Raw genomic sequence first — 22,201 nt, forward strand, 5'->3', positions numbered from 1 at the left:
TTTCTTTTATGTGCCAATGTATCTTAGAAATTACTCTATATTGGTATATCAGGAACATCCCCATTTTAAAGTATGGATGTGCCATACTTAAAAAGTAGCCAATCAATAGGTATTTACATTTTTTTCCACCTTTTGATAATGAAAACAATACTGCATTGAATAATCCCATACACATATCATTTCCCACGTGTGCAATTATATCTAAAGAAAAATTCCTGGGCCAAAGGATATAGACATTTTAAGATTATGCTGGTGATTTATATCTTCTTTCTTTGTTTCCTTAGCTGGGCTAGAGGATTATCAACTTTATTAATCTTTCCAACGAACCAGTCTTTGGTTTTGTTGATTTGCTCTATTGTATGTCATCAGTTTCTGTTCTGATTTTTATTATTCTTTTGTTCTTCTTGTTTTAAGATCACTTTTTTCCCCCTAGTTTCCTAAAGCGGAAGCTTAGGTTATTAACTTTAGATTTTTCTGCTTTTCCAACATAGGATTAAATTTCTCTGTAAATACTGTTTTTGTTGCATATCCCAAATTTTGTTACGTTGCATTTTCATTTTTTTTAGTTGAAAATATTTAAAAACTTCTCTTAAAACTTCTTCTTTGGGTACGCCTGGGTGGCTCAGTTGGTTTAGCAGCTGCCTTCGGCTCAGGTCATGATCCCAGGGTCCTGGGATCGAGTCCCACATCGGGCTCCTTGCTCGGCGGGGAGCCTGCTTCTCCCTCTGCCTCTGCCTGCCTCTTTGTCTGCCTGTGCTCGCTTGCTCTCTCTCCCTCTGTCTCTGACAAATAAATAAATAAAATCTTTAAAAACAAACAAACAAACAAACAAACAAACAAAAAACTTCTTCTTTGGCCCATGTGTAATTTAGAAGTGTATTATTTAATTTCCAAATATTTGGGGGATTGTCCAGCTATTGTTCTGTTGTTGATTTTTAGTGTAATTCCATTGTGGTCTGAGATATTCGTTTGTATGATTTCTATTCTCTCAAATTTGTTAAGGTGGGTCTTCTGGCCCAGAATGTGGTCTTTTTTGATGAGTGTTCTTTGGGCTTGAGAAGAATATGTATTCTGCTACTGTTGGATAAAATAATCTATACATGTTAATTAGATCAAGTGAAAGTGCTGCGTAAGTCAACTGTCTCCTTAAGGATCTTCTGCCTGCTTGATCTATCAATCACGAAAAGGAAAGTGTTGACGTGTCCAACAGTAACAGTGGCTTTGTTTGTTTCTCCGTTCAGCTTGGATGTGAACATGGTTAGGATGAGTCTATCTTCCTAGAGAATCAGCCCCATGGTCATCATGTAGTGCTCCTCTTTCTTCCTAAAAATTTTCCTTGTTCTGAAGCCCGTTTCTCTAAAATTAATATGGCTCCTCCAACATTCTTTTGCTTAACGTTGGCATTATCTATATCAATCTTTCTCCATCACTTTACTTTTAATCTGTGTTCTTATAATTAAAGTGAGTTTCTTGTCTTGTAAATAGTACAGCGTTGGGTTTTGTTTTTTTATCTACTCTGACAGTCTCTATCTTTTAACTGGTGTATTTGTGAATATATTTAGATGAATATCAACTGTGTTTATAACTGCTTCCTTTTTTTCAGTTTTAGAAAGGCAAATTAAACTGGGATAGGATAGGGACCACCATCGCTGCCTCTTTTAATTCTTTGAGGGTGGTACTGATTTCTGTAATCCTTCATAGTGTGTGGTATTTCTTATGACATACTGTCATGGTTGACAGAGGAGGCGTGTGATTTTAGAGGCTTCTTCTTGGCCATTTCTTTTTTCTTTTTTTAAAGATTTTTAAATTTTATTTATTTGACAGAGATCACAAGTAGGCAGAGAGGCAGACAAAGAGAGAGAGGAGGAAGCAGGCTCCCTGTTAAGCAGAGAGCCCGATGCGGGGCTCCGTCCCAGGACCCTGAGATCATGACCTGAGCTGAAGGCAGAGGCTTTAACCCACTGAGCCTCCCAGGCGCCCTTGGCTATTTCTACCATAACAACTTTTACTCAACAGGTTAAGGAAAAAAATTGAGGATATATCCAGTTTTTAAGTATAGTCAGGCCAAGGATGTACTTAGGGGTCTGACAACCACTGGTAGGTTCATGCACCCATTGTAACCACTGTGAGATGGACTTGCACTGGGACCCCATTGTCTCCTGGCTTTCATAAGCTTCCCCTGTGCCCTAGACATTATGGTGGCATTTCAGGTGCCTTAGCATCAGTATCAGGCCAGACTGTGTGTCTTGTAGCCTTCAAAAGATCTGGGTATTCCCCTCTTCCTACTATTTCTAGAAAATGGCTGCAGATTGCTTAGGTTCCTCTTCATTAGTAGGCTCTGGGTCTCAGAATTGCCCTAGATCTGGAAAATGAGATTGCAAGGACCTATTGTGGTGAGTAATATCTGCTTTGTACTCACTAGCTTTCAACTTCTGTGTGGTTCTATAAACCAAATAATATTCTGATCCATTGCTCATCTGTATTGTTCTTGGTCACATCATGGTCTGTTAGCCATTGCTGCAGGTCCTGGCATGTCAAGGGACCTCGACTATCATTCCAGCCTTGGTCTGTATGACAATAATTATGTTCACCTTGAGTCTTAAGATTGGGTGCCGCCATCTGACCCCTGCTATTCTGGAATCCTCTCACCCCAGTTGATAATGGAGAGCCCAGTTGCATGGCAGAATCTCCTGCAGTCAACTGAGATGTACAGAGGATGGTTACTGCTGAACTTCTCAAAGATCCTAGTGCCCCATCACAAGTGTTCTCTCTTACTGCTCTTGCAATGGCAGTGCCCTCTGGGCTTTCCTGGGGAACCTAATTAGGCAGCAGTTTCTTGGATTCATATACCAATCATTCCAATATTTATACTTTCCTGAGCTTCCTAACACCTGCCTCAATACTCCATCAGCGCAATTTCAGCATTTCTAGCTCATGGCAGGCCAACATTGTGTCTAAGCTTCAAGGAGTCATCCCAACAGCATTTGAGGACTGACTTCAGGAGTCCTTATCAGAGCAAAAGCCCCAGTCCATAAAAGAGTGCTCCCTTGTCGGTAATTGCTTCTTATCCTGCCTTAAATTCCTCCCTCTCCATCTCACATCTTTGAGCTCCACTCCCATACATGCCCCAGTTCTGGCAGAGTATGTTAGCCAGGAGTTCAAATTCACTGGGTGTGCATACAGCATGTTTCCAGAGGAAGAATTACCCCTTTGGGCTGTGCTGTGACTTCCCCTAGCCATTGGTTGGAAGGAAGTTAGAAAAGATGGAGCCAGCTCCTGAGAGGGATAAGCCCATTTTGTGAAGTACCTCCCTCAGCTGGGGTCTTTTGGGAGCTTCCAACCGAATGGAGGCTGTTGTCTTTTAGCAAGGTGGAAGGAGCTCGTACAACCAGGAGGATTAAGAGCTAGCAGGGTTCAAGGTTGTTAGGCTCATGCACCCAGATATCCCCATCTTAGGCCTCTGATTCTCACTTTCATCGTATCAGCTCCTTGATCTTTCTATGAGACCTGTTTAGGCTATTGTTCAGTATCCTTGAGCTCTGGAGCCTTGTAATGACATTCTGGATTTGATTGTCCGCAGAGTCTGCCCCCTGTGGCAACAAGGTGTAAGCACCACTTTTTTTTTTTTTTTAAAGATTTTATTTATTTATTTGACAGAGAGATCACAAGTAGGCAGAGAGGCAGGCCGAGAGAGAGGGAGGAAGCAGGCTCCCTGCTGAGCAGAGAGCCCGCGCGAGGCTTAATCCCAGGACCCCGAGACCATGACCTGAGCCAAAGGCAGAGGCTTAACCCACTGAGCCACCCAGGCGCCCCAGTAGGCACCACTTTAAACACGACCTCAGATTCTCATTTTCACAGGATATCTTGAGTTGTCTGGTTAACCTTTTTAAAAAAATTTAAATTTAATTTAATTTAAAAATTTATTTTTTGTCAGAGTGAGAGAGAGCGCGCGAGAGAGGGCAGGAGTGGCAGGCAAAGGGAGAGAAGCAGGCTTCCTGCTGAGCAAGGAGCTGGATGTGGGATCCTGGAATCATGACCTGAGCTGAAGGCAGATGCTTAACTGAGACACCCACTCGTCCCTGGATTTCATTTTCATTTTCATTTTTTTTTTCTTCAAGACTTCTTGGGCCATGAACAAAAGCCAGGCAACTCCACAGTCTTTATAATTATTTCCTTCTTACTTAACATCAGCAACAGAGTCCTTACTAGGGGCTGACCAGTAAGTAGGCACATTCCAGAATCTCATTCGGAGAGTCTGCTTTCCAGCTACTTCTTCTACCAATTGTTTTATCTTGTGTTCTTCAAAAATGCAGAGCCCGAGACAAGGACTTGCATCATGGTCATTATTTTGGAAAACGATCCTCCAAGGAACAGAAGAAGGAAGAACGAAGCAGGAAAGGAGGAACAGATAACCTAAGAGCTCCTCACTGAGTTGATTCACTGTGAGGAATTAGAGGTTCATCCTGTTAGGGAAGAGTGTGTATAAGAATCGTCTGTTTGAACGGGAAGAAAGGAAATATTGATCACTGACTCCTTCTATGAGGATTGCCCTAGGAGTTATTAACCTCTCTTGCATTTCTAGAAAAATTATTTCATCCTTTTGAATCTTCTGAAAGTGATCAATAAAGGGATTTTTAAAGAATGTCCTTATAAACTTATGGATTTCAACATATTTTTTATGCTTCACTCTATTACAATCATAATTCTTAATGATAACGTTCCATTTTTGGCTATTGGGAGTCCTTCAAATTGTTTCAGTTTTGACCATTGGAAGGTCCTTCAGATTGGTTTCTGTGACATTTCAACATGAGTGGAATGGACTTTAACAGGTTCTTTGCTTTCTAGCAAGACTAGGTATTCCAGGCTCATTCCTGCTCCCAATAGAAACTCAACTATTTTTCCCAGGAGCCTGTTTGCTTTCAGTCTGGGCACTAGGGGTCCTCCTTGGGTTGGCCATCACTTCCACGTCTTTTCCTTGGACAGAACTAGAAACATGTACTCTTGTATCAAAGAGAAAAATAACTCATCAGTTAATATTCATACTTCCAATTCAAATAAAACATTACAGTTTTTTTTACTTATTTTATTTTATATTTGTATCTCTTTACTCTTACTCATTAACATGATTACTTAATTTACTTTAGCTTATTCCATATGTATGTATAATAGTTTCAAACATCATTAGCAAATTACATATTAGCTTTTTACTATTATAAACATGAGCATAATAGTTTCATACTATTGTTATAGCAGTATGACCCCTGAATACAATTTAAGATTTCTTTGCAACTTTATTTTCCTTTAGAATACATCCCACTGAGAAAATACAGTCAAATTGCTATATTTTGAAATTATTGGATTAAATATTCTCTGGGGCACCTGGGTGGCTTAGTGGGTTAAAGCCTCTGCCTTCGGCTCAGGTTGTGATCCTGGGGTCCTGGGATCGATTCCCACATCAGGCTCTCTGCTTGGCAGGGAGCCTGCTTCCTCCCTCTCTCTCTGCCTGCCTCTCTCACTACTTGTAATCTCTGTCTGTCAAGTAAATAAATAAAATCTTAAAAAAATAAATATTCTCTATATAGCTAAGCTATCAACTTGATATATTCAATATTTTGGCTTTTAATTTTCCAGGATTGGTATTTTCCCATCTTGATTTAATTTTGTTTAGTAATTATATAAACCATTTACTTGGTTTCTAAGTTAGAAGCTATACCACAAAGTATATTCAGAGAAGTTTAGCTTCTAACCCTGTTCCCTTTAACCTGCTTCCTTTTTCCTCTTAAAAGTAACCATTTTCCATCATATTTTAACTTATTCTTCCACTTTTGAAAATGTATGCAATTTTTTTTGTATTTCCTCACTTGTAAGATAAAAAATATGTAGAAGAGTACACATTTTATATTGTACCTTGCTTTTCTAACTGAACTAAATATAAACATCATGGAATTAGTGCCATAGCAGTACACAGAAATCTTTTTTTTTTTAAGATTTTTTAAAAATTTATTTGAGAGAGACAGAAAAACAGTATCACTGCAAGAGAAGGAGGAGGGGCAGAGGGAGAAGCAGGCTCTCCATTGAGCATGGAGCCAATGAGGGGCTCGATCCCAGGATTCGGGGAGCTGAAGGCAGATGCTTAACTGACTGAGCCATCCAGGTGCCCCAGAAATTTTACTCCTTTCTGCAGTTGCATGGTTCTCCACTGTGTGCATTTATCCACATACAAACTGAAGACAGCACCAATAGATTGGAAATCAGTAACTTGAAGGATTACATTACTTACTGCAGAAGACTGCGAAAAGAACCAGTTGAAGGAGAATATTGGGAGTCTAGTTGAAGACATATTTTGTTGGAGGTGTCTATTCACATTTCGGGAGAGTTAGAGTAAGCACTTGTCTATTGGACTCTGGCGTTTAAGGGCAAGGTCCAGGCTGGGCATATAATGTGGAAGTTAACAGCCAGATGGCGAAGCATTGGAAGTGTAAATGCTTCCGGCTGGCGCCCAGTTCTCCCCTGTCTTCATTAACTCCTAACTCTAGCTAAGATTCGAGTTGCTTGATTTTATCCCCTGGGTCCCTATCTGACTGATTTCCCTGGTGAACAGGAGGACAATCTTTGCCTCAAAGCGGAGTAAGAAGAGGCAAGAGGAAATGTAAACTTGTTTTTACTAATCTATTTCTCCCTGCCAGTCGTCTGCCCCAGATTGTGGCCAACCTGTGCCCCCACCCGCTGCTGGGGGAACCACCACCATCTCCCCAGCCCTTCTGATGATCAATGTCATTAGTTCCTGGAATTCATATCCCCCGTAAGCCTTTCCTCACTTGATTCTGGGAAAGGGAGCCAGCACCCTGGGCCAGGTTTCCGTCTTTGCAGGAAGCAGAAATTCTATTTGATTTCTAAAATTAACAAGGGAAGGGGATATTTATTTTTTTTTAAAAAAGAGAGAATATGGGGAAACTCTGGTTTATCATCTCTTTCAAATACTCTATGAAAACATCCCACAAAGATTGAACCTGATTAGATTCAAGTCGAGGAAAACAGGCATTCAACAAAGGTGGGAACTGCATGCTGGGTGAGAAAATAAAATATTGACTACTGCTAGGAAAAGGAAAGTATTCCTTGTGAAGAATTCTTATAATATAGAAACTCTGAAATTCTACTGTGGGCAAACATGTATAATGCCTCCTTAAGAGATATTTCCCTAGTCTTCCATATGCAAGGTGAAAGATATCAAAGTTCTATCACAGACTATTTTATAGGAAAATTACAATTGATTTTAAACACAATCACCACTAGACTATAAAATTAAAAGACATGACATCATTTAAATAGACATTAGAAAAGTATTCTGATAGAAAACAATGTCTACATTTTCTAGAATTCCTCTTGATTGACACTACCTATCATTTTAGTACATCTTCTTTTTTCTATTTCTGTTCTGGTGGCAACTTGAAAAATATTTTTACAGGGAATATGCTTGTTATGTTATTGAATATGTGCTTGTTATCTTATATTAACAAGTGGATATAGAGTCAAAAATGAACGTTGTTCTGTAACAGTACTCTCCTTCATGGATGCAACACAACATGCCTCCCAGAGATAACCACTTTTAACAGTTGTAGACTTATCTTTCCTGTCTTAGTCTGTCTGGGCTACCATAACCAAAATGCCATATGTTGGGTGGCTTATAAAGAACAAAAACTTATTTCTCACAGTTCTGGAGACTGAAAAGTCCAAGATCAAGGTGCCATCACTTTGGTGTCATATTTGGGTTTCCTGGTTCATAGATGACTGTCTACTTGCTGTGTCTTCATAAGGCAAATTGGTGAGGGAGCTTTCTGGGGTCTCTTTTATTAGAGCATGAATTCCATTCATGAGGGTTCTGCCCTCTTTATATAATCACCTCCCAAAGCTTTCATCTCCAAATACCATCGCACTGGGGGTTTCATCTCCAAATACCACCACATTCCCATGAATTTTGGGAAGGACACAAACATTCAGTCCATTGCACCTTTTTATATATGCTAAACATTTTTACGTGTACTCACATACACACTGGATTATATATATATGTATGTATGTGTTTCTAAAAATTCTTATGGAATGATAGATATTTCCACACTGGTACATTTAGATCTGTCATTATTTTAAATCACTGAAATTCATTTTCTACATATATTAATAAATTACATTTTTTGAAATCTATTTTTAAAATTTGAACAACTCAGTAGAATGATGGGCAAAAGATATAATTGACAATTTTCAGGAAAAGAGGCATATAAGAGAAGGAACATATGAAAATATTCTTAACCTCATTAGTAATCAGGGAATTACATACTGCATACACCCCCCCCCTTTATTTTAAAGATTTTATTTCTTTATTTGAAAGAGAGTCAGAGAGAGAGAGAGCCTGCACAAGCTGGGGGAGGGGCAGAGGAAGAGGGAGAAAGGAGCCCTCTGTGGGGTCAATCCTAGGACCCCGGGACCATAACCTGAGTTGAAGGCAGACATTAACCGACTAAGCCACCAAAGCATCCATGCATATACCCTTCTGATTAGCAAAAAGAAGTCTTGGCAATACCATGTGTTGGCAAGGATGTATGTACATCAAAAGACTCTTATACATTGCTAGTGTGAATGACATTAATACAACTATTAATGATATTAGTACTACTTTCAAAAGCAAGTTGCTATTTTTATTTATTATTGTTATTTTTTAAAGGTTTTACTTATTTATTTGTCAGAGAGAAAGAGTGCACAAGTAGGGGGAGCAGAGGAAGAAGCAGTCTCCCCACTGAGCAAGGAGCCCGATGAGAGACTCAATCCCAGGACACTGAGATCATGACTTGAGTTGAAGGCAGCTGCTTAACCGACTGAGCCACCCAATGTCCTGCAAGTTGCTATTTTTAAATTTTCATTTTTTTAGTCGGACACTTAACAGGACACTCAGTTGGACACCTAACTGACTGAGCCACCCAGGTACCCCTAAATTTTCAAATTTTGATTTTTAAATGTTAATTTTTTGTGTAGCTGTACATTTACATTTCCTTCAGCACAGCAATTCCATCCCTATCCCAGGTAAAATTGCCCACAAATACAAGCATACTTACAACAGTGCTCATATATATGGGAAAAATATGAAAACAACCAACATACATTAACAGGAGAATAGCTACACCAGTTATGATACAATCACCCAATGGAATATTGTACAAAATAAAAAGTGGTGAAATATAGATAAATGGATGAATCTTTGAAATATTTTGTTGAAGGAAAAAGCAAATCCAGAAGACGATATACGTATGATACCATTTTCATAAAATCAGAAACAGGCAAAATTAAATAGCTATTGTTTAGGTATATAACCATTTGTATTAGAACATTTTCATGAAGTAAGGAAATTGAAAGGCAGTCTTCAGTATATTGTTATCACTGGAAAGCATAGAACAGGAAATTATAGAAAAGAATAGAAAAGAAACACATGGGTATAAACTTGTCAGGAATGTTTTAGTTCTTGGGCTGGATATCAAGTTCAAAGCATGACCACTAAATCATTACATTTGTAACAAATATTTTATATCATGTATTCCTTTGTATAAAAACTTTTGTTTTGATGTGTAGTTGACATACCATATTGTTACTTAGTTGCAAGTATTCAAGACAGAGATTCAACATTTATTCCTCTTATGAAGTGCTCACCATGATAGATCTAACCTCCATCTTTCACCACAAAGTTGTTACATACTATTAACTATATTCCCTATGTGTACATTGTATTGCTGTGTCTTACTTATTTTATAACTGGAAGTCTGTACTTTTTAATCCGCTTCCCCTATTTAGCCCATCCTTCCCACAAATGTAATGAATTACATTTTTATTTCATTGAAATGATACACAAAAAGATAAAATGAAATGAACCATACCATTCTTTTTTTTTTAAATGAAAACATTATACATATAATCTGAATAAGTAATACCTGGTAATTGGTCCCAGTTGTATCTATTCTTTAAATTGCCAGTTTGTATTTTTGGCTCATTCACTAAAAGAGAGAACAAATCCGCAGATCTATAAGGCTAAGGTGTAAAAAGCAATACGTTTGTAACAGAAGCAAACGGACTTTTGCATCCCTGATCTTTAATTAGGGAAAGTGGGGTGCCTGGGTGGCTCAGTCAGTTAAATGTTTGCCTTTGGCTCAGGTCATGATCCCAGAGTCCTGGGATGGAGCCCCACATCGGGCTCTCTGTTCAGCGGGGCGCCTGCTTCTCCCTCTGCCTACTGCTCCCCATGCTTCTGTTCTCGCTCACTCTCTCTCCCCTACCTGACAAATAAGTAAGTAAAAATACTAAAAAAAAAAAAAGAAGAAGAAGAAGAAAGAAAAGAAAAGAAAAAAAAGAAGATGGGAGAGTGGAGGAAAATGTAACCAACGATTTCTCAGATAAGAGAACTGAGTTGCTGGACTAAAATTAAGGCTAGAAAAAGAATTTGTAAGGGATTACATGAAATAGGCAGAAAAACATGCAAAAATCCTTTCTCTAAAGTGCTTTCTCTTATTTAGTGTTGACCTACTAAAGAAGAAAGGAGTTTCATTTTTAGGAATGAGAACAAAGACTTGGTTCTTTAAGGTTAACACAGAAAGGGAAATAAAGAGAGAGTTCTGTGATAGAATAGGATAGGTCCAAGTAGCTCTAGGTACATTCTCTTCTCTTTAAAAAAAAAAAAAAGCCATTCTTGGGGTCCCTGGGTGGCTCAGTCAGTTAAGCGGCTGGCTTTGGCTCAGATCATGATCTCGGGGTCCTGGAATGGAGCCTCACGTCTGGCCTGTTTCTCCCTCTCCCTCTACTACTCCCCCTGCTTGTGATCTCTCTCTCTCTCTGCCTCTCAAATAAATAAACAAAATCTTAAATAAAAATAAAAAGAACCCTTCTTGATCATCAAGCCTCTACAAAAAATGGACATTTTCAGCTTTTAGAAATACATACCTAAGGTCTTTAAAGATTTAAAGCCATGAACTGAGAGAAAACCTTTTTGAGAGGAAGGAGGAATTAACTCCATAAAAAACTTACTAAGAAATGTGAGGCTTGATTGCCGAAGAATTAATGTCAAAGGAAACATCTCGCACTAGTAGATAAGACCTCATATACCTACTGCAAAAGGTAGGAAGGAGAAAAAAATAATTTTGATAGAAAAGAGCAAGTAACTTCAAGTGAAATTTCTTGGGAACACTGCCTCGTATTTCAGACCTGTTAAGGATTGCCATATGGCACAGGGATTAGGCCTTGTTCCCTATGGCTTCAGAAGGGAGTATTCCTGTTGCTGGCTGGGGGTCCCATGGAGCAGGACTGAAATGTCTAGGGAGTACAGAAGCAATTCTTACTCAGTGGGGGTTAGATTTGCAGACCTCTGAAATCCCTTCCAACACTGAGATCCAGTATTATTAAAAGAAACAACCCTCCCCCACTTAGATCCCTTTCGGCGGGGCTGACACTGGACGTGGGGGTGGAAGTGAGGTGGGGTGGCTCTGTGTGGTGGGGTAATTATTAGTGGGTGTGGGGGGTGACTGGGGGAAATATTTCTAGCACGGCTTCACCAGTATAAACAGGAGTCTTCTCTGCCCTGGTGTGAGGGCTATACTTACTGTCCTTTCGTCTAAAGTTGTCATTCTGGATTTACTTAGAAGGCATGCCATTAAAGTTGGTGGATGAATGATGTTGGAGGCAAGTACATGGAGTGTGATTAAGGTTAAGGAAGTTTTAAAAATTTATTCCCTCTTAAACTAGATTTTTTGCCAAATTTTCTCCTCTACTGCTTCATTCAAATGAAAACTTGAGAACATGTAATTAACTATGTACCAGGAACTGGAGGAGAGAATATATTATCAATGAGATTAATATTTTTAAACCTGCATCATGATGTAATAGAAGACAGACTGAAAATTAAATTGTTATTCCACTTGGAAAGAATTATGTAATATAAAGCCAAAGGGTAATACATTCTCCAGTGTCTAATATTTCTAGCCCAGTTTCAAGGTGAAAGAGAGAAGATGCACACACATTTTCTCAACAAGGGAACTCAATCATAGGTATTTAAGGCTGGGAGGAAAAAAAGAAAAAGAAATTTTTACTCTTAAAGAATGGGTTGACGTTATGCGATATGTCCTCTATCAGAAATCTACTTGTCTTAAAGGAGAAAGTTTTATGTCAATAAATAAAAATAAGCTTCTCACAGGCATGAGAAAGTAGTTTCATGTATAATCTCCTGAATAAAAGAATAAAATCTTACCACTTGGGTGAGGGGTTAGAATTAAAATAAAGTATAGTTGATGATAATAAGAATATAACTTCATGTATATCTAAGAATCCTACTTAACAGTTTGTAAAGCAGTTGATAAGGCAAACAACAACAGCAAAAAAATCCAAGGTCTTAAACTCCAAGGTAAAAGAAACAATAAAGAAAAAAATGGTTTTAATTTCATGCAAGAGTAGTCCCATGCACCATTATATCTCTAATAAATCCCAATTGGTTAATTTTGGTCTCTTTCAAAATTGGGGCCAGTGTCCTCTCTCAGCTAGACTGCACCTTGATTCTTTTGACCTTGAGAGAGAAATGTCAGATACCAAGGGCCAGAGGCCCCCAGAGAATTGCCTACCACCCTTATGACCTTTGTGGTTCCTGTTGTTTGTGGGAAGAGGTCTTTCTTAAAGCTTCTGGGGGTCCTTGGTCAAGATTCTGTTGTCTTATTCTATGAGGACATGGAAGAGAAAGGGCATTTGAGTGTCTGCAGGTATGACGTGCTGACTTTCAAACAGTAGGACTGTTTTTCACTTTATGTATTGCTTTGCTCAGAACAGACACTGTGGGCTCATTGGAGATATTCCATCATTTCCTCTTCTTTGTTTGGGTCACCAAGGGGCATAGTATTCCTGTCCTCTTAGATACAGGAAAAGATACAAGCTTGGTTTCTCCATAAAGAGGGGTTTTTAATGGCAAAGTTGTAAAAAAAAAAAAAATCCACCTTCTCCTCCTTTGTGTCTGATGTACAGCCTGGCTTCTGGGAAGAGGTTTATGAACCTTGCAGTACCTTGTGTAAGAACAATAATTAAGAATGGTCTGTTGATCGCATCTGCTCTCCATTAGAAGGAGGAATCACTACATGGCTGGATTAGGATCTGGGTCCTTGTCAAGGTATCTACAACTACTATGATAGGTGTTAAAAGCTGAGCTAAAGAAGAAGAAAGTCACCCGGGAGAGAATCTTTCTAAGAGCCCATCTTCCCTGCAGAGCTTTGACTGAACTGAGGATAGATCAAAGGGATGGGAAGATGAAGATAAAAATACCAGCTTCACTATTAAAAGAAAGCTAGACCGAATGACATGGCTTAGATCTGTGGTCAAAAGGGCTTACACATTCTTTCCTTGGGTTAGAGAGACTTATCCGGCAGGACAACTGCAGAGAGTAGACCACAGTGAATGCTCGGAAAGTGGGCAGATCACTCCCGGTCTATTCTCACTCGGTCTCTCTGCAGCATTACAAGCTTTCGATTACACGCCTATGCCCAAATAACATTTTTCTCTTGGCTTCTGGGATACCAAATTCTCCTCATTATTCTCTGATTTCACTGGTTACTCCTGGTGGTTTCCTCTGCTGGTTCTTCCCCTTCTCCAAGAACCTCCAGTGTTGAAATGCCTCAGGGCTCATTCTCCCCTCCCTCCCCTTCTTCTCTCTCCTCTACTCACTGTTTGAGCGGACCTCTTTGAATACAGGCTCTATGCTTAACAACTCCCAAATTTACACCTCCACCTAGGACTTCTCCCTCAACTCCACTGCCTTATCACCATTTTCATTTGTGTGTCCAACCGGATGTCCAAACTGGCACACCCCAAACGAAACCTTCATCTCCCCTTTCATCCTGGTCATCTCTGTCTTCCCTTCATGGTTTTTCCAGTTATTCAGGCCAAAAGCCTCAAAGTCTCCTTAATTTCTCTTTCTTTCATCAGGAAATCCTGTAGGCTCTACAAGAGCCTTCAAGATAAATTAAGAGTCTTACCACTTCTCCTTAATTCTTCTGCTACCATTCTGATCTGGTCTAAACCACCAACAATTCTTTTCTTTCTTTTTTTTTTTTTTTTTTCCAGAGCAAACTTTAAATCTTTATTGAGAGAATTTAAGCCAAATTATCAATATAACAAACTGTATGTGTGGCTTCAGCTTCTCTTCTTTTTAACTTATGACTGTCCATCACCTGCTTCTTGAACTTCAACAAATGCTAGATCAGGTGTAGTCTTCCCTTTTACATCAGGGCCATCTCCACACTCACCCCCAGTCTTCCAGACCCTTTTCCTTTTCCTGGCTTTCAGCTTCCAATTCAGGTTCTTGAACCCCAGATGCTCCTTCTTCTCTCTCTTGTCCAGGCTCAATATCTGGATCCTCAGTAGGTGGTTCCTTTTTTTGAGGTGTTTTTTTTTTACCTGGTTGCTTAGCAACTCCAGGTTCATCCCGCTTAGAAGATTTTTTTCCATCTCCCTTTCCTCTAGATTTTGATCTTACTCAAGCACTCATATTTCTCACTATTGAGTCTTAGTGAGGAAAAAAAGCTTTTTTTTTTTTTAAAAGATTTATTTATTTATTTGATGGAGGTATATGGGTTAGGGGGGCAGAATCTTCAAGCAGACTCCCTACTGAGCACAGAGCCCTTAGTGATGCTTGATCCCATGACCCATCAGATCATGACCTGAGCCCAAACCAAGAGCTGGACGCTTAACTGACCAAGCCCCCCAGGAACCCCCCCATCAATTTTTACTGGGATTATTGCAGTAGCCAAAAGCATTTACCACCCCTACCACCCCTACAGCCTGTTTTCGAACAACAAAGTGATCCAAAAGAATCCTTTTGAAATTTAAGTCAAATCAATACTTCTGTGCCCCCCAAATTTCAAAGGTTTCCTATTTAACACAGACTAAATGCCAAAAAGTCTTTGCTTGGGCCTCCTACAAACTCTGCATACCCTGTTTCTGCTCGGTCCATATCTGATCTCATCTCTTATGAAACTTACCCTTGAACCACCTTTCCAGCCACATTTTTGCTAGTCCTCAAGCAGGCCAGGCTTCTGCCTCTGAGACTTTTCACTTGCTCCTCATCCTGCCTCCCTAAACTTTTTTTCAAATATTACCCTCTTTAACCCTCCCATTTAAAATTGGGCCCCCTGACCCCCTCACTGCCTACAGCTTCCATACTTCATTTTCTCCTCCGTATTCTGGTTTTCTCCATAACATATATCACCATCTGCTACAGCATATATTTTATTTATTTATCTACTGTCTTCCCTGCCTGACTCCACTGCTCCCACAAACACATTTCACTCTTTGGATGGCTGTGTAATATTCCATTGTATATACCTATACCACATCTTCTTTAACCATTCATCTGTTGATGGACATCTGGGCTCTTTCCATAGTTTGGCTATTATGGACATTGCTGCTACAAATATTGGGGTTCTTCTCTCATTTTTTTTAAAGAACTTTTTTCTGAGTTGATTTCATTCTACTCTCACATGAGTCGTTTGTGAATTCACATTTATCCAATAAGCCATCTGAGGGCAGTGTGCTCTGCATTGTGTAGGGCTTTAAAAGATACAAGAATCTCACTTCTGTTCTTTAGGAACTCAACATTTAGCATGGGAGCTTTAATATGGTAGAAACATATTCAAATCATTACAAAACACAGCTGTCTATGATAAATAGTCTAAGAAAGGCAGAAAAAAGAAGCCAGTTAGCCCGTGGTACCTTCATGTACTGACTTTAAGAGCATTACTTAGAACTTATCCAGTGAGCTAGAAGTGTAGAACTAAAAAGACTCAACCAGGGGTAAACGTTATGTTATGTTAAACGTTAACATATCAATACTGCCTAGGTCCTGACCAACCAGAGCGCGTCTGGCTCATCAGCTAGGAGTCCCGACCACTCAGAGCAATTATTGGCCAAACATCAGTTACACTTAACACTGAATACATGAATCAGGGACCATCTTTAAAGGGGCTTTTAGTGTGGTTACTATGCTCTGAATGAGGCAGGGGTTACAAACAGTTTTTAGTTTTGAGACCAAATAGAATTGACAGATCCTGGCTCCCCGGAAAGCTGAGTTAAAGATGCGGAAGCTGTGTGCAGGCTCACTGGGAAAGAATACGGTGGTGACGGATTTTTGCCAGGGATGAAGAAAGGACAAACCGTAGTCCATGTGCCATGTATTTGGTGTCCCTGCCTGTGATTAAAAACCAGACAAACTGGGGCGCCTGGGTAGCTCAGTGGGTTAAGCCGCTGCCTTCGGCTCAGGTCATGATCCTGGGGTCCTGGGATCGAGTCCCACATGGGGCTCTCTGCTCAGCGGGGGCCCTGCTTCCCTCTCTCTCTCTCTGCCTGCCTCTCTGTCTACTTGTGATCTCTGTCTGTCAAATAAACAAAATCTTTAAAAAACAAACAAACAAACAAAAACAGACAAACCTGCATTTGAGGGCGTCTGGGTGGCTCAGTGGGATAAAGCCTCTGTCTTCAGCTCAGGTCATGATCTCAGGGTCCTGGAATCGAGGCCCGTATCGGGCTCTCTGCTCTGTGGGGAGCCTGCTTCCCCCTCTCTCTCTGCCTCCCTCTCTGCCTACTTGTGACCTTTCTTTCTCTCAGTCAAATAAATAAATAAATTCTTAAACAAACAAACAAACACCTGCATTTGAATCCTCCTTCCTGCATCTAGGGTTGGTGCGACTTTGGGCCAGTGGCTTTATCCATCCAGCTTATACATTGTCGTGGTAAGATTGGGGTGGTAAGACCTAAGGGAAAACATGGCATACATTGTGTCAGAATGCCCACTGTGGGAGGTAGATGACTTCCATGCCTGCTGCAGGATGGACATTAGATTCCAGCCTCCTGTCAAGGCTAATGGCAGCAGAAGGCAGAAAAGGGAGAAGAAGAAAGAGCTTAAAAGTGTGGCAGACACAAGAGGGTCCGAGCGGAGAAAGACACAGTGATGAAGCTAGTAGCAAGGGTCCGGGAGAACACCTGTGCTGAACAGATATTTTTGGTGAAATGCTATGTGTCCCCTGTGACTCCATCCCTAGCCCCCTTAAATCTTCAGGAAAACTACATAAATCAAAATATACTTAGTTCACTGGATTTTTTTTTTTTTTGAAAGCTAGTGAAGGGCCAAGTTTTGGTTTTGGGTCAAGGTTGGCAAGGGTCCTCAACAATTTCCTCTCCTGTAGGAGATCAGTACTTGGTACATGGTAGCTATTGGCACACCCATTACAACCACAAGTGCTTTGGTAGACATTGGAACAAGCTAGGATGAAGGCCAAGAGGAATGGGAACCAAGCTGTCCTGGGCAGATCCGTCCTTAATTATAGTGTTATTCTTAAACATATGTTCCAGCCAAAGACTTAAGGAGAACCTTTGTTTTAATCTCAGGGCCCAGAAGGCATTTTATAGTTGAGACTCTAGAAAGTTCTATAGACTGGGAGTCTGTATGAATCCACACCGGATGGGCCTTATGTTTGATTAAGGGACGCTCTGAGAACATAAACCTGTTTGTCTTCACCATAAGCCATGCAACTCCTGGTCCCAGAGTCCAGTTGTCTGTGATGACAAGTGAATACACCATGTGTGCGTGCCCTTTTAGAATGTCCTGATCTGAAAGCAAGGCTATTTCATAAGACCCTTGACATGGACATTTAGCCCCATAATCATCTTTGCTGAGCACCTCTTTTGCTCTTTTCAGTCTCCCCGGTCTCAGTGCTATTTGCTTTTCTTTTTGTTTTTTAAAATCTTATTATTGCTTCCTGATTCTATGTCTTTGGTACCAGTGTGGCAGAGGGTAGTACTCTGAGCCGGAGATGGGCCTGCCAGTGGGTTTGGACTTGTCCATGCCCTGCTGACCATTGTACGAATGGCACCTAGAGAGACCGAGGGGCCTCTTGGGAGAGCCTTACCTTACACGCAGTGGAAAGTCTTAACTCAGGACAAGGAGCTCAGCTCAGGAACAAAGCTTTAGTCTCTAGAGGAGAGGGGCGATTCTAAGTAGAGCAGTGCCAAACCCTCTCCCCACTACCAAGAACTCAGGTCTGTACCCCATAAAGATGTAGGGTGTCTACTACAGCACAGCTGAATAAATACTCACTAAACTGTTCCCTTTTCTTCCTGGGCTCATACCTTCCTGGCATACATGTTCTGTGTCTGAGTTCTGGCCAAATGAATGTGGGCAGAAGTCACATAAGCCATGGCACAGAAAACTTCCTGCCTGGTTGGGGATGCAAATAATCCAATGGAGGAATCCAAGGCCTAAGGATGAAGAAAGAAGCCCGAAAGAAACCCTGAAAAACTGGGAGGACTAGAACCCCTATCACTGCCTAGTCCCATTCTCACTTTGACTGTGAGGTGAGCCCAAATGAACACTTAGTCTCTAAAACCACTGAAACTGTGAGGTTGTTCGTTAAGAGCAGAAACCCTGCCCCGGTTGATTTACTAAGTAAAAATGGAAAGCTCTGTTTAATGAAAACACTGTCTCTGCCTTTGAAGAAGAGGCAGCATAGCATTTGTATTTTTTCTAATTAAGAGTAACATAAAAATAGAAGAGAGGCAATCTTCCCTGCCCTGAACAGCTTTGCCATTTTAACAGCACTAAAATACGAAGTGGCATGGACTGGATGGGGAGACAGAGGAGGAAGGAACAGTCTTAAAAGGAAGTAGAAATAGCCAGGAGGCCTGGAAGTCTCAGTGGTACCAGGAGGAAGGGGTGGGAGGTGCTGGTGGACACAGCAGTACTGGTTCCAAGAGGAAGTGGGGAAAGCTAGTTCGGAGTGTCGGAAACAGCAGAAGTGGAAACAGTGGTCATAGAATGCTAAGGATTAAATGACCAGATTGGATCACAAATCCATGTAGGATGTGCAGAGATTTTGAGCAATGTTCGGGATATCACAAAGATAAGAGCCGGCCAATATGGGGTCCCTCTACCAAGCATTCGAACCTTGGAAGCTTGGTAAAGAATATTCCCACCAATGGAGGAAGAAGAGAAGGGCCTCTTCTGGCTTCTGTTCTGATTTTAAGAAATGGAATTTTTGCTCCTCATAGCAGGTGCAGCAGTTAGATAGCTTAGGCCGCCTGCAGGCATCCCTCCCCAGTTTTTTTGTTTCTCTTGGTTTACCTCTGGGGGGGGGGTAAGCCAAGTTGGGAAGTCAGGAAGCCCAGAGTGTCTGCATTTACCACAGAGACCTCAGTGGGTGTTGGGACAGTGAAGGCACTCTCACATGCTCTCAGGTACTGAGAAAGGAACTCAAAGGTTTTCTCGACGTAAAAGGCAAGGATCTTAATTTACTTGGTGGCCACTTTGAGCGTTTTTTCCTTACTTGGAAGAAAAGCACATTCAGGTAGAGAAACACAGTTTAAGTCCAAGGACCTGTGTTAAGATGCAAAAAGATGTGGAGGGTGGAGATTTCCAGAAAGGCCAAAGGAAACAAAGAGGAGGACCCCTCAGGGAGCTGGGATGGAGGGAGTCCTCAGCATCCGCTTCCCCCTCAAAATCATTAGGGCAAAGCTGAGTGATTACAGGGTGAGTGGAAATGCCACAAAGGTTAGGGGCATGGAAAGCTGAGGGGCTCATATGCAATATGTGTACACTCACACATAATTGTGTATGCCTATCGGTGCTTTTGGTGACTATACCATGTGAAGGAAAATTTTAACCAATTTTTTTTTTAAGATTTTATTTATCTATTTGATAGACAGAGATCACAAGTAGGCAGAGCGGCAGGCAGAGAGAGAGGAGGAAGCATGCTCCCTGCTGAGCAGAGAACCTGATGCGGGGCACGATCCCAGGACCCTGGGATCATGACCTGAACCCCAGGCAGAGGCTTTAACCCACTGAGCCATCCAGGTGCCCTTAACTGAACTTTAAACTGTACAATTTTATTTTATTTCCATCACATTAAGAAAAATACACCCTTTCACTATGAAGAGTGAACTGATTTCCTCTTTACTTCCTCTTCTGTGCAACACAGCTATTCCAGCCCCACTGCTTTCTCCCAGAAACATAAATTCCTGTTCTTTTGCAGCTAAAACTTACCTATCCTTCATCCTGCTCACTTTAAAGTTGTTTTCCTCAGTCTTCATTATTTCAAGAATGTGTTCCAATTAGCTAATCTGATATCAGGCAAGCCACTACTGACTTACTGTGACTTGTAGTGCTGCTCCTTGGAGATGACCTACATAAATGTAAAATATGGTTTTTAATCATACCCCCAGAGAGGTGGCAAACAGTAAAAATTCTGGGTATTATAGAGCGTTAAAGGGATAAATGAATAAATTAAATAAATTAAATAAATCCATTATTATGAAATGTATTATTTGTTATTAAATTATTAAATTGTCAAAATGAATAAATTACTAATAAAAAGAAGAGCTAACACTTATAAAACCCATACTAAGTGCCAGGCACCTTCTAAGTGCTTTCCATGTGTCCATTTAATTCCCAGGACAAGGCTGTGGAATAGGAACTATTTCAACCCATTCTGTAGATGAAAATTGAGGCAGAAAGAGATTAAGCAAGTCGCCTTAGATCTGACAGCTAGGAAATGGTGGAGTCAGTTTTGAGCTCAGTGGCCTGTCTCCAGACTCTGTGCCCTGTCAGAGTCCAGGGACATTGTTTTCCTGCGGAAGAGGGTGATGGGATGGCTGTTAGGAGTCTCTTGGATTACAGCCTCAGGGTAGTCTTGCTGACGATTTCTCAGGGGAATGAGGCGGGGTCCAAGAAAGAGGTATCTTAGAGCTTTTATATGACAGAAAGAAGTCACATCATCCTTCTGAACCTGGGTTTTCTCTTCCGTGACAGGACGGGTGGACTACATGGCCTCTAAGACCCGTCCCAACTCTAATATAGATAACATCTTTAGCATTCCTGCACTAAAATGCTGATCTCTTGGTGCCTGTGGGTAAGAAGCAGGTCAGTTCCTGTTCCTAGAGCTAGAAGCTGCAGGTAGAGTGTCAGGAGATAGCTGGAAAGAACTGGAAACCCAAGATGAGGGTTAGAGCCCTAGGAAACCTCGCCCTTTAATGAGAAACATAGAGAAACAGACTTACTAGGTACCTGCTGCGTGCAGGGTGTCGTAAAGTTTATTTAATTGTCACAGTAAGCCCATGAATGAAGTAGTGTCTCCATTTTAAAAATGAGGCTGAAGCTTAGTCACACCAAGGGACTTGCTCAAGATGGCTCAGCGAGTGAGGGATGCAGGCAGGGTTCAAATCCCGTCCGTCTGCCTGCAAAGCCCATACTCATTTCACAACCGGCGCTTCCCCGTAATACCTGCTATCTCCCTTCGTGACCACTGCAAGCCTCGGGGGCAGTTTCCATTTCCCCGTTTCGCTGAGCAAGAAAGTGAGACTCGAGCGGGGAAGGGACTTGCCAGGTGAGGGGTCCGGCTCGGAGCGGCCAGGGGCAGAGCCAGCAGCGGTGTGCACGCGGGCGCCGGGGGCCGCAGCTCCCGCCTCTCCCCCGCCCCTCTCCGCCGCGCAGCTCCCACCTTCGCAGGTCCCGGCCCCGCGCGCCGCCCGCTGCGAACCACTCTTCCCGGCAGGACGCGGGCGCGCGCACGCGCATCGGGGCCTCCGCCATGGCGACTGTGCTGTCCAGGGCGCTCAAGCTCCCCGGTAAGGAGTCGCAGCCTTGCGACCACCGCCGCCTCCGCGGGGCCTGGGGAGACTAGGAGGCGAGGCTCTGGGGGCGAAGCGGGCCGAGGCCTTGCTGCGTAGCTGCAGGAGCCCCGCGGCGAGCGGGTGCAGCCCCGGGCGGGCTGGGGTCTGTCGCCACCAGGGGGCGAGAGGGGCGCACGGCCGGTCGGGGGTCGCGGGCGCGGGGCGAGCCTGGGAGAATCCAGGGAAGGACCGCCAGGGGCACGCGGGGCTCGTGGCCGGGAGCGGGCGGGCGCCGCTGCGGGGGTGACTGTCAGAGCGCGCGTCGCCGCCATCCCAAGGGGAGGGCTGGTGAGGGGAGCATCCTTTGCTGAGGAGCCGCGGACCATGTACCGCCGGATCCGGGCTCCTGCTATCTTGAGCTGGCCCTGGGGACGAGGGGAGACAGGGGGGATAGGGGCGGCAGGAAGCGGGCCACCCTCTGGAGCAGCCCCTCCACTTAACGACACTGACGCAGCCGTGAGGTAGGTGGGACAGGTGC

At 42.1% G+C, this 22,201-nt stretch overlaps 1 protein-coding gene across 1 annotated transcript in view; it reads left to right on the forward strand.

Annotated features, from left to right (window-relative positions):
- Window positions 1-21,613: 21,613 nt before the first annotated feature.
- FAM234B (family with sequence similarity 234 member B) overlaps window positions 21,614-22,201 on the forward strand; it is a 34,276-nt gene continuing 33,688 nt past the window's right edge. The window contains exon 1 of the mRNA XM_044226580.1: window positions 21,614-21,678. Within this exon, the coding sequence (XP_044082515.1) occupies window positions 21,642-21,678 (37 nt within the window). The 5' untranslated portion in view covers window positions 21,614-21,641. The remainder of the gene's footprint in view (window positions 21,679-22,201) is intronic.

The sequence above is a fragment of the Neovison vison genome, chromosome 12 (genome assembly GCF_020171115.1).
Source record: "Neovison vison isolate M4711 chromosome 12, ASM_NN_V1, whole genome shotgun sequence".
Taxonomy (NCBI): domain Eukaryota; kingdom Metazoa; phylum Chordata; class Mammalia; order Carnivora; family Mustelidae; genus Neogale; species Neogale vison.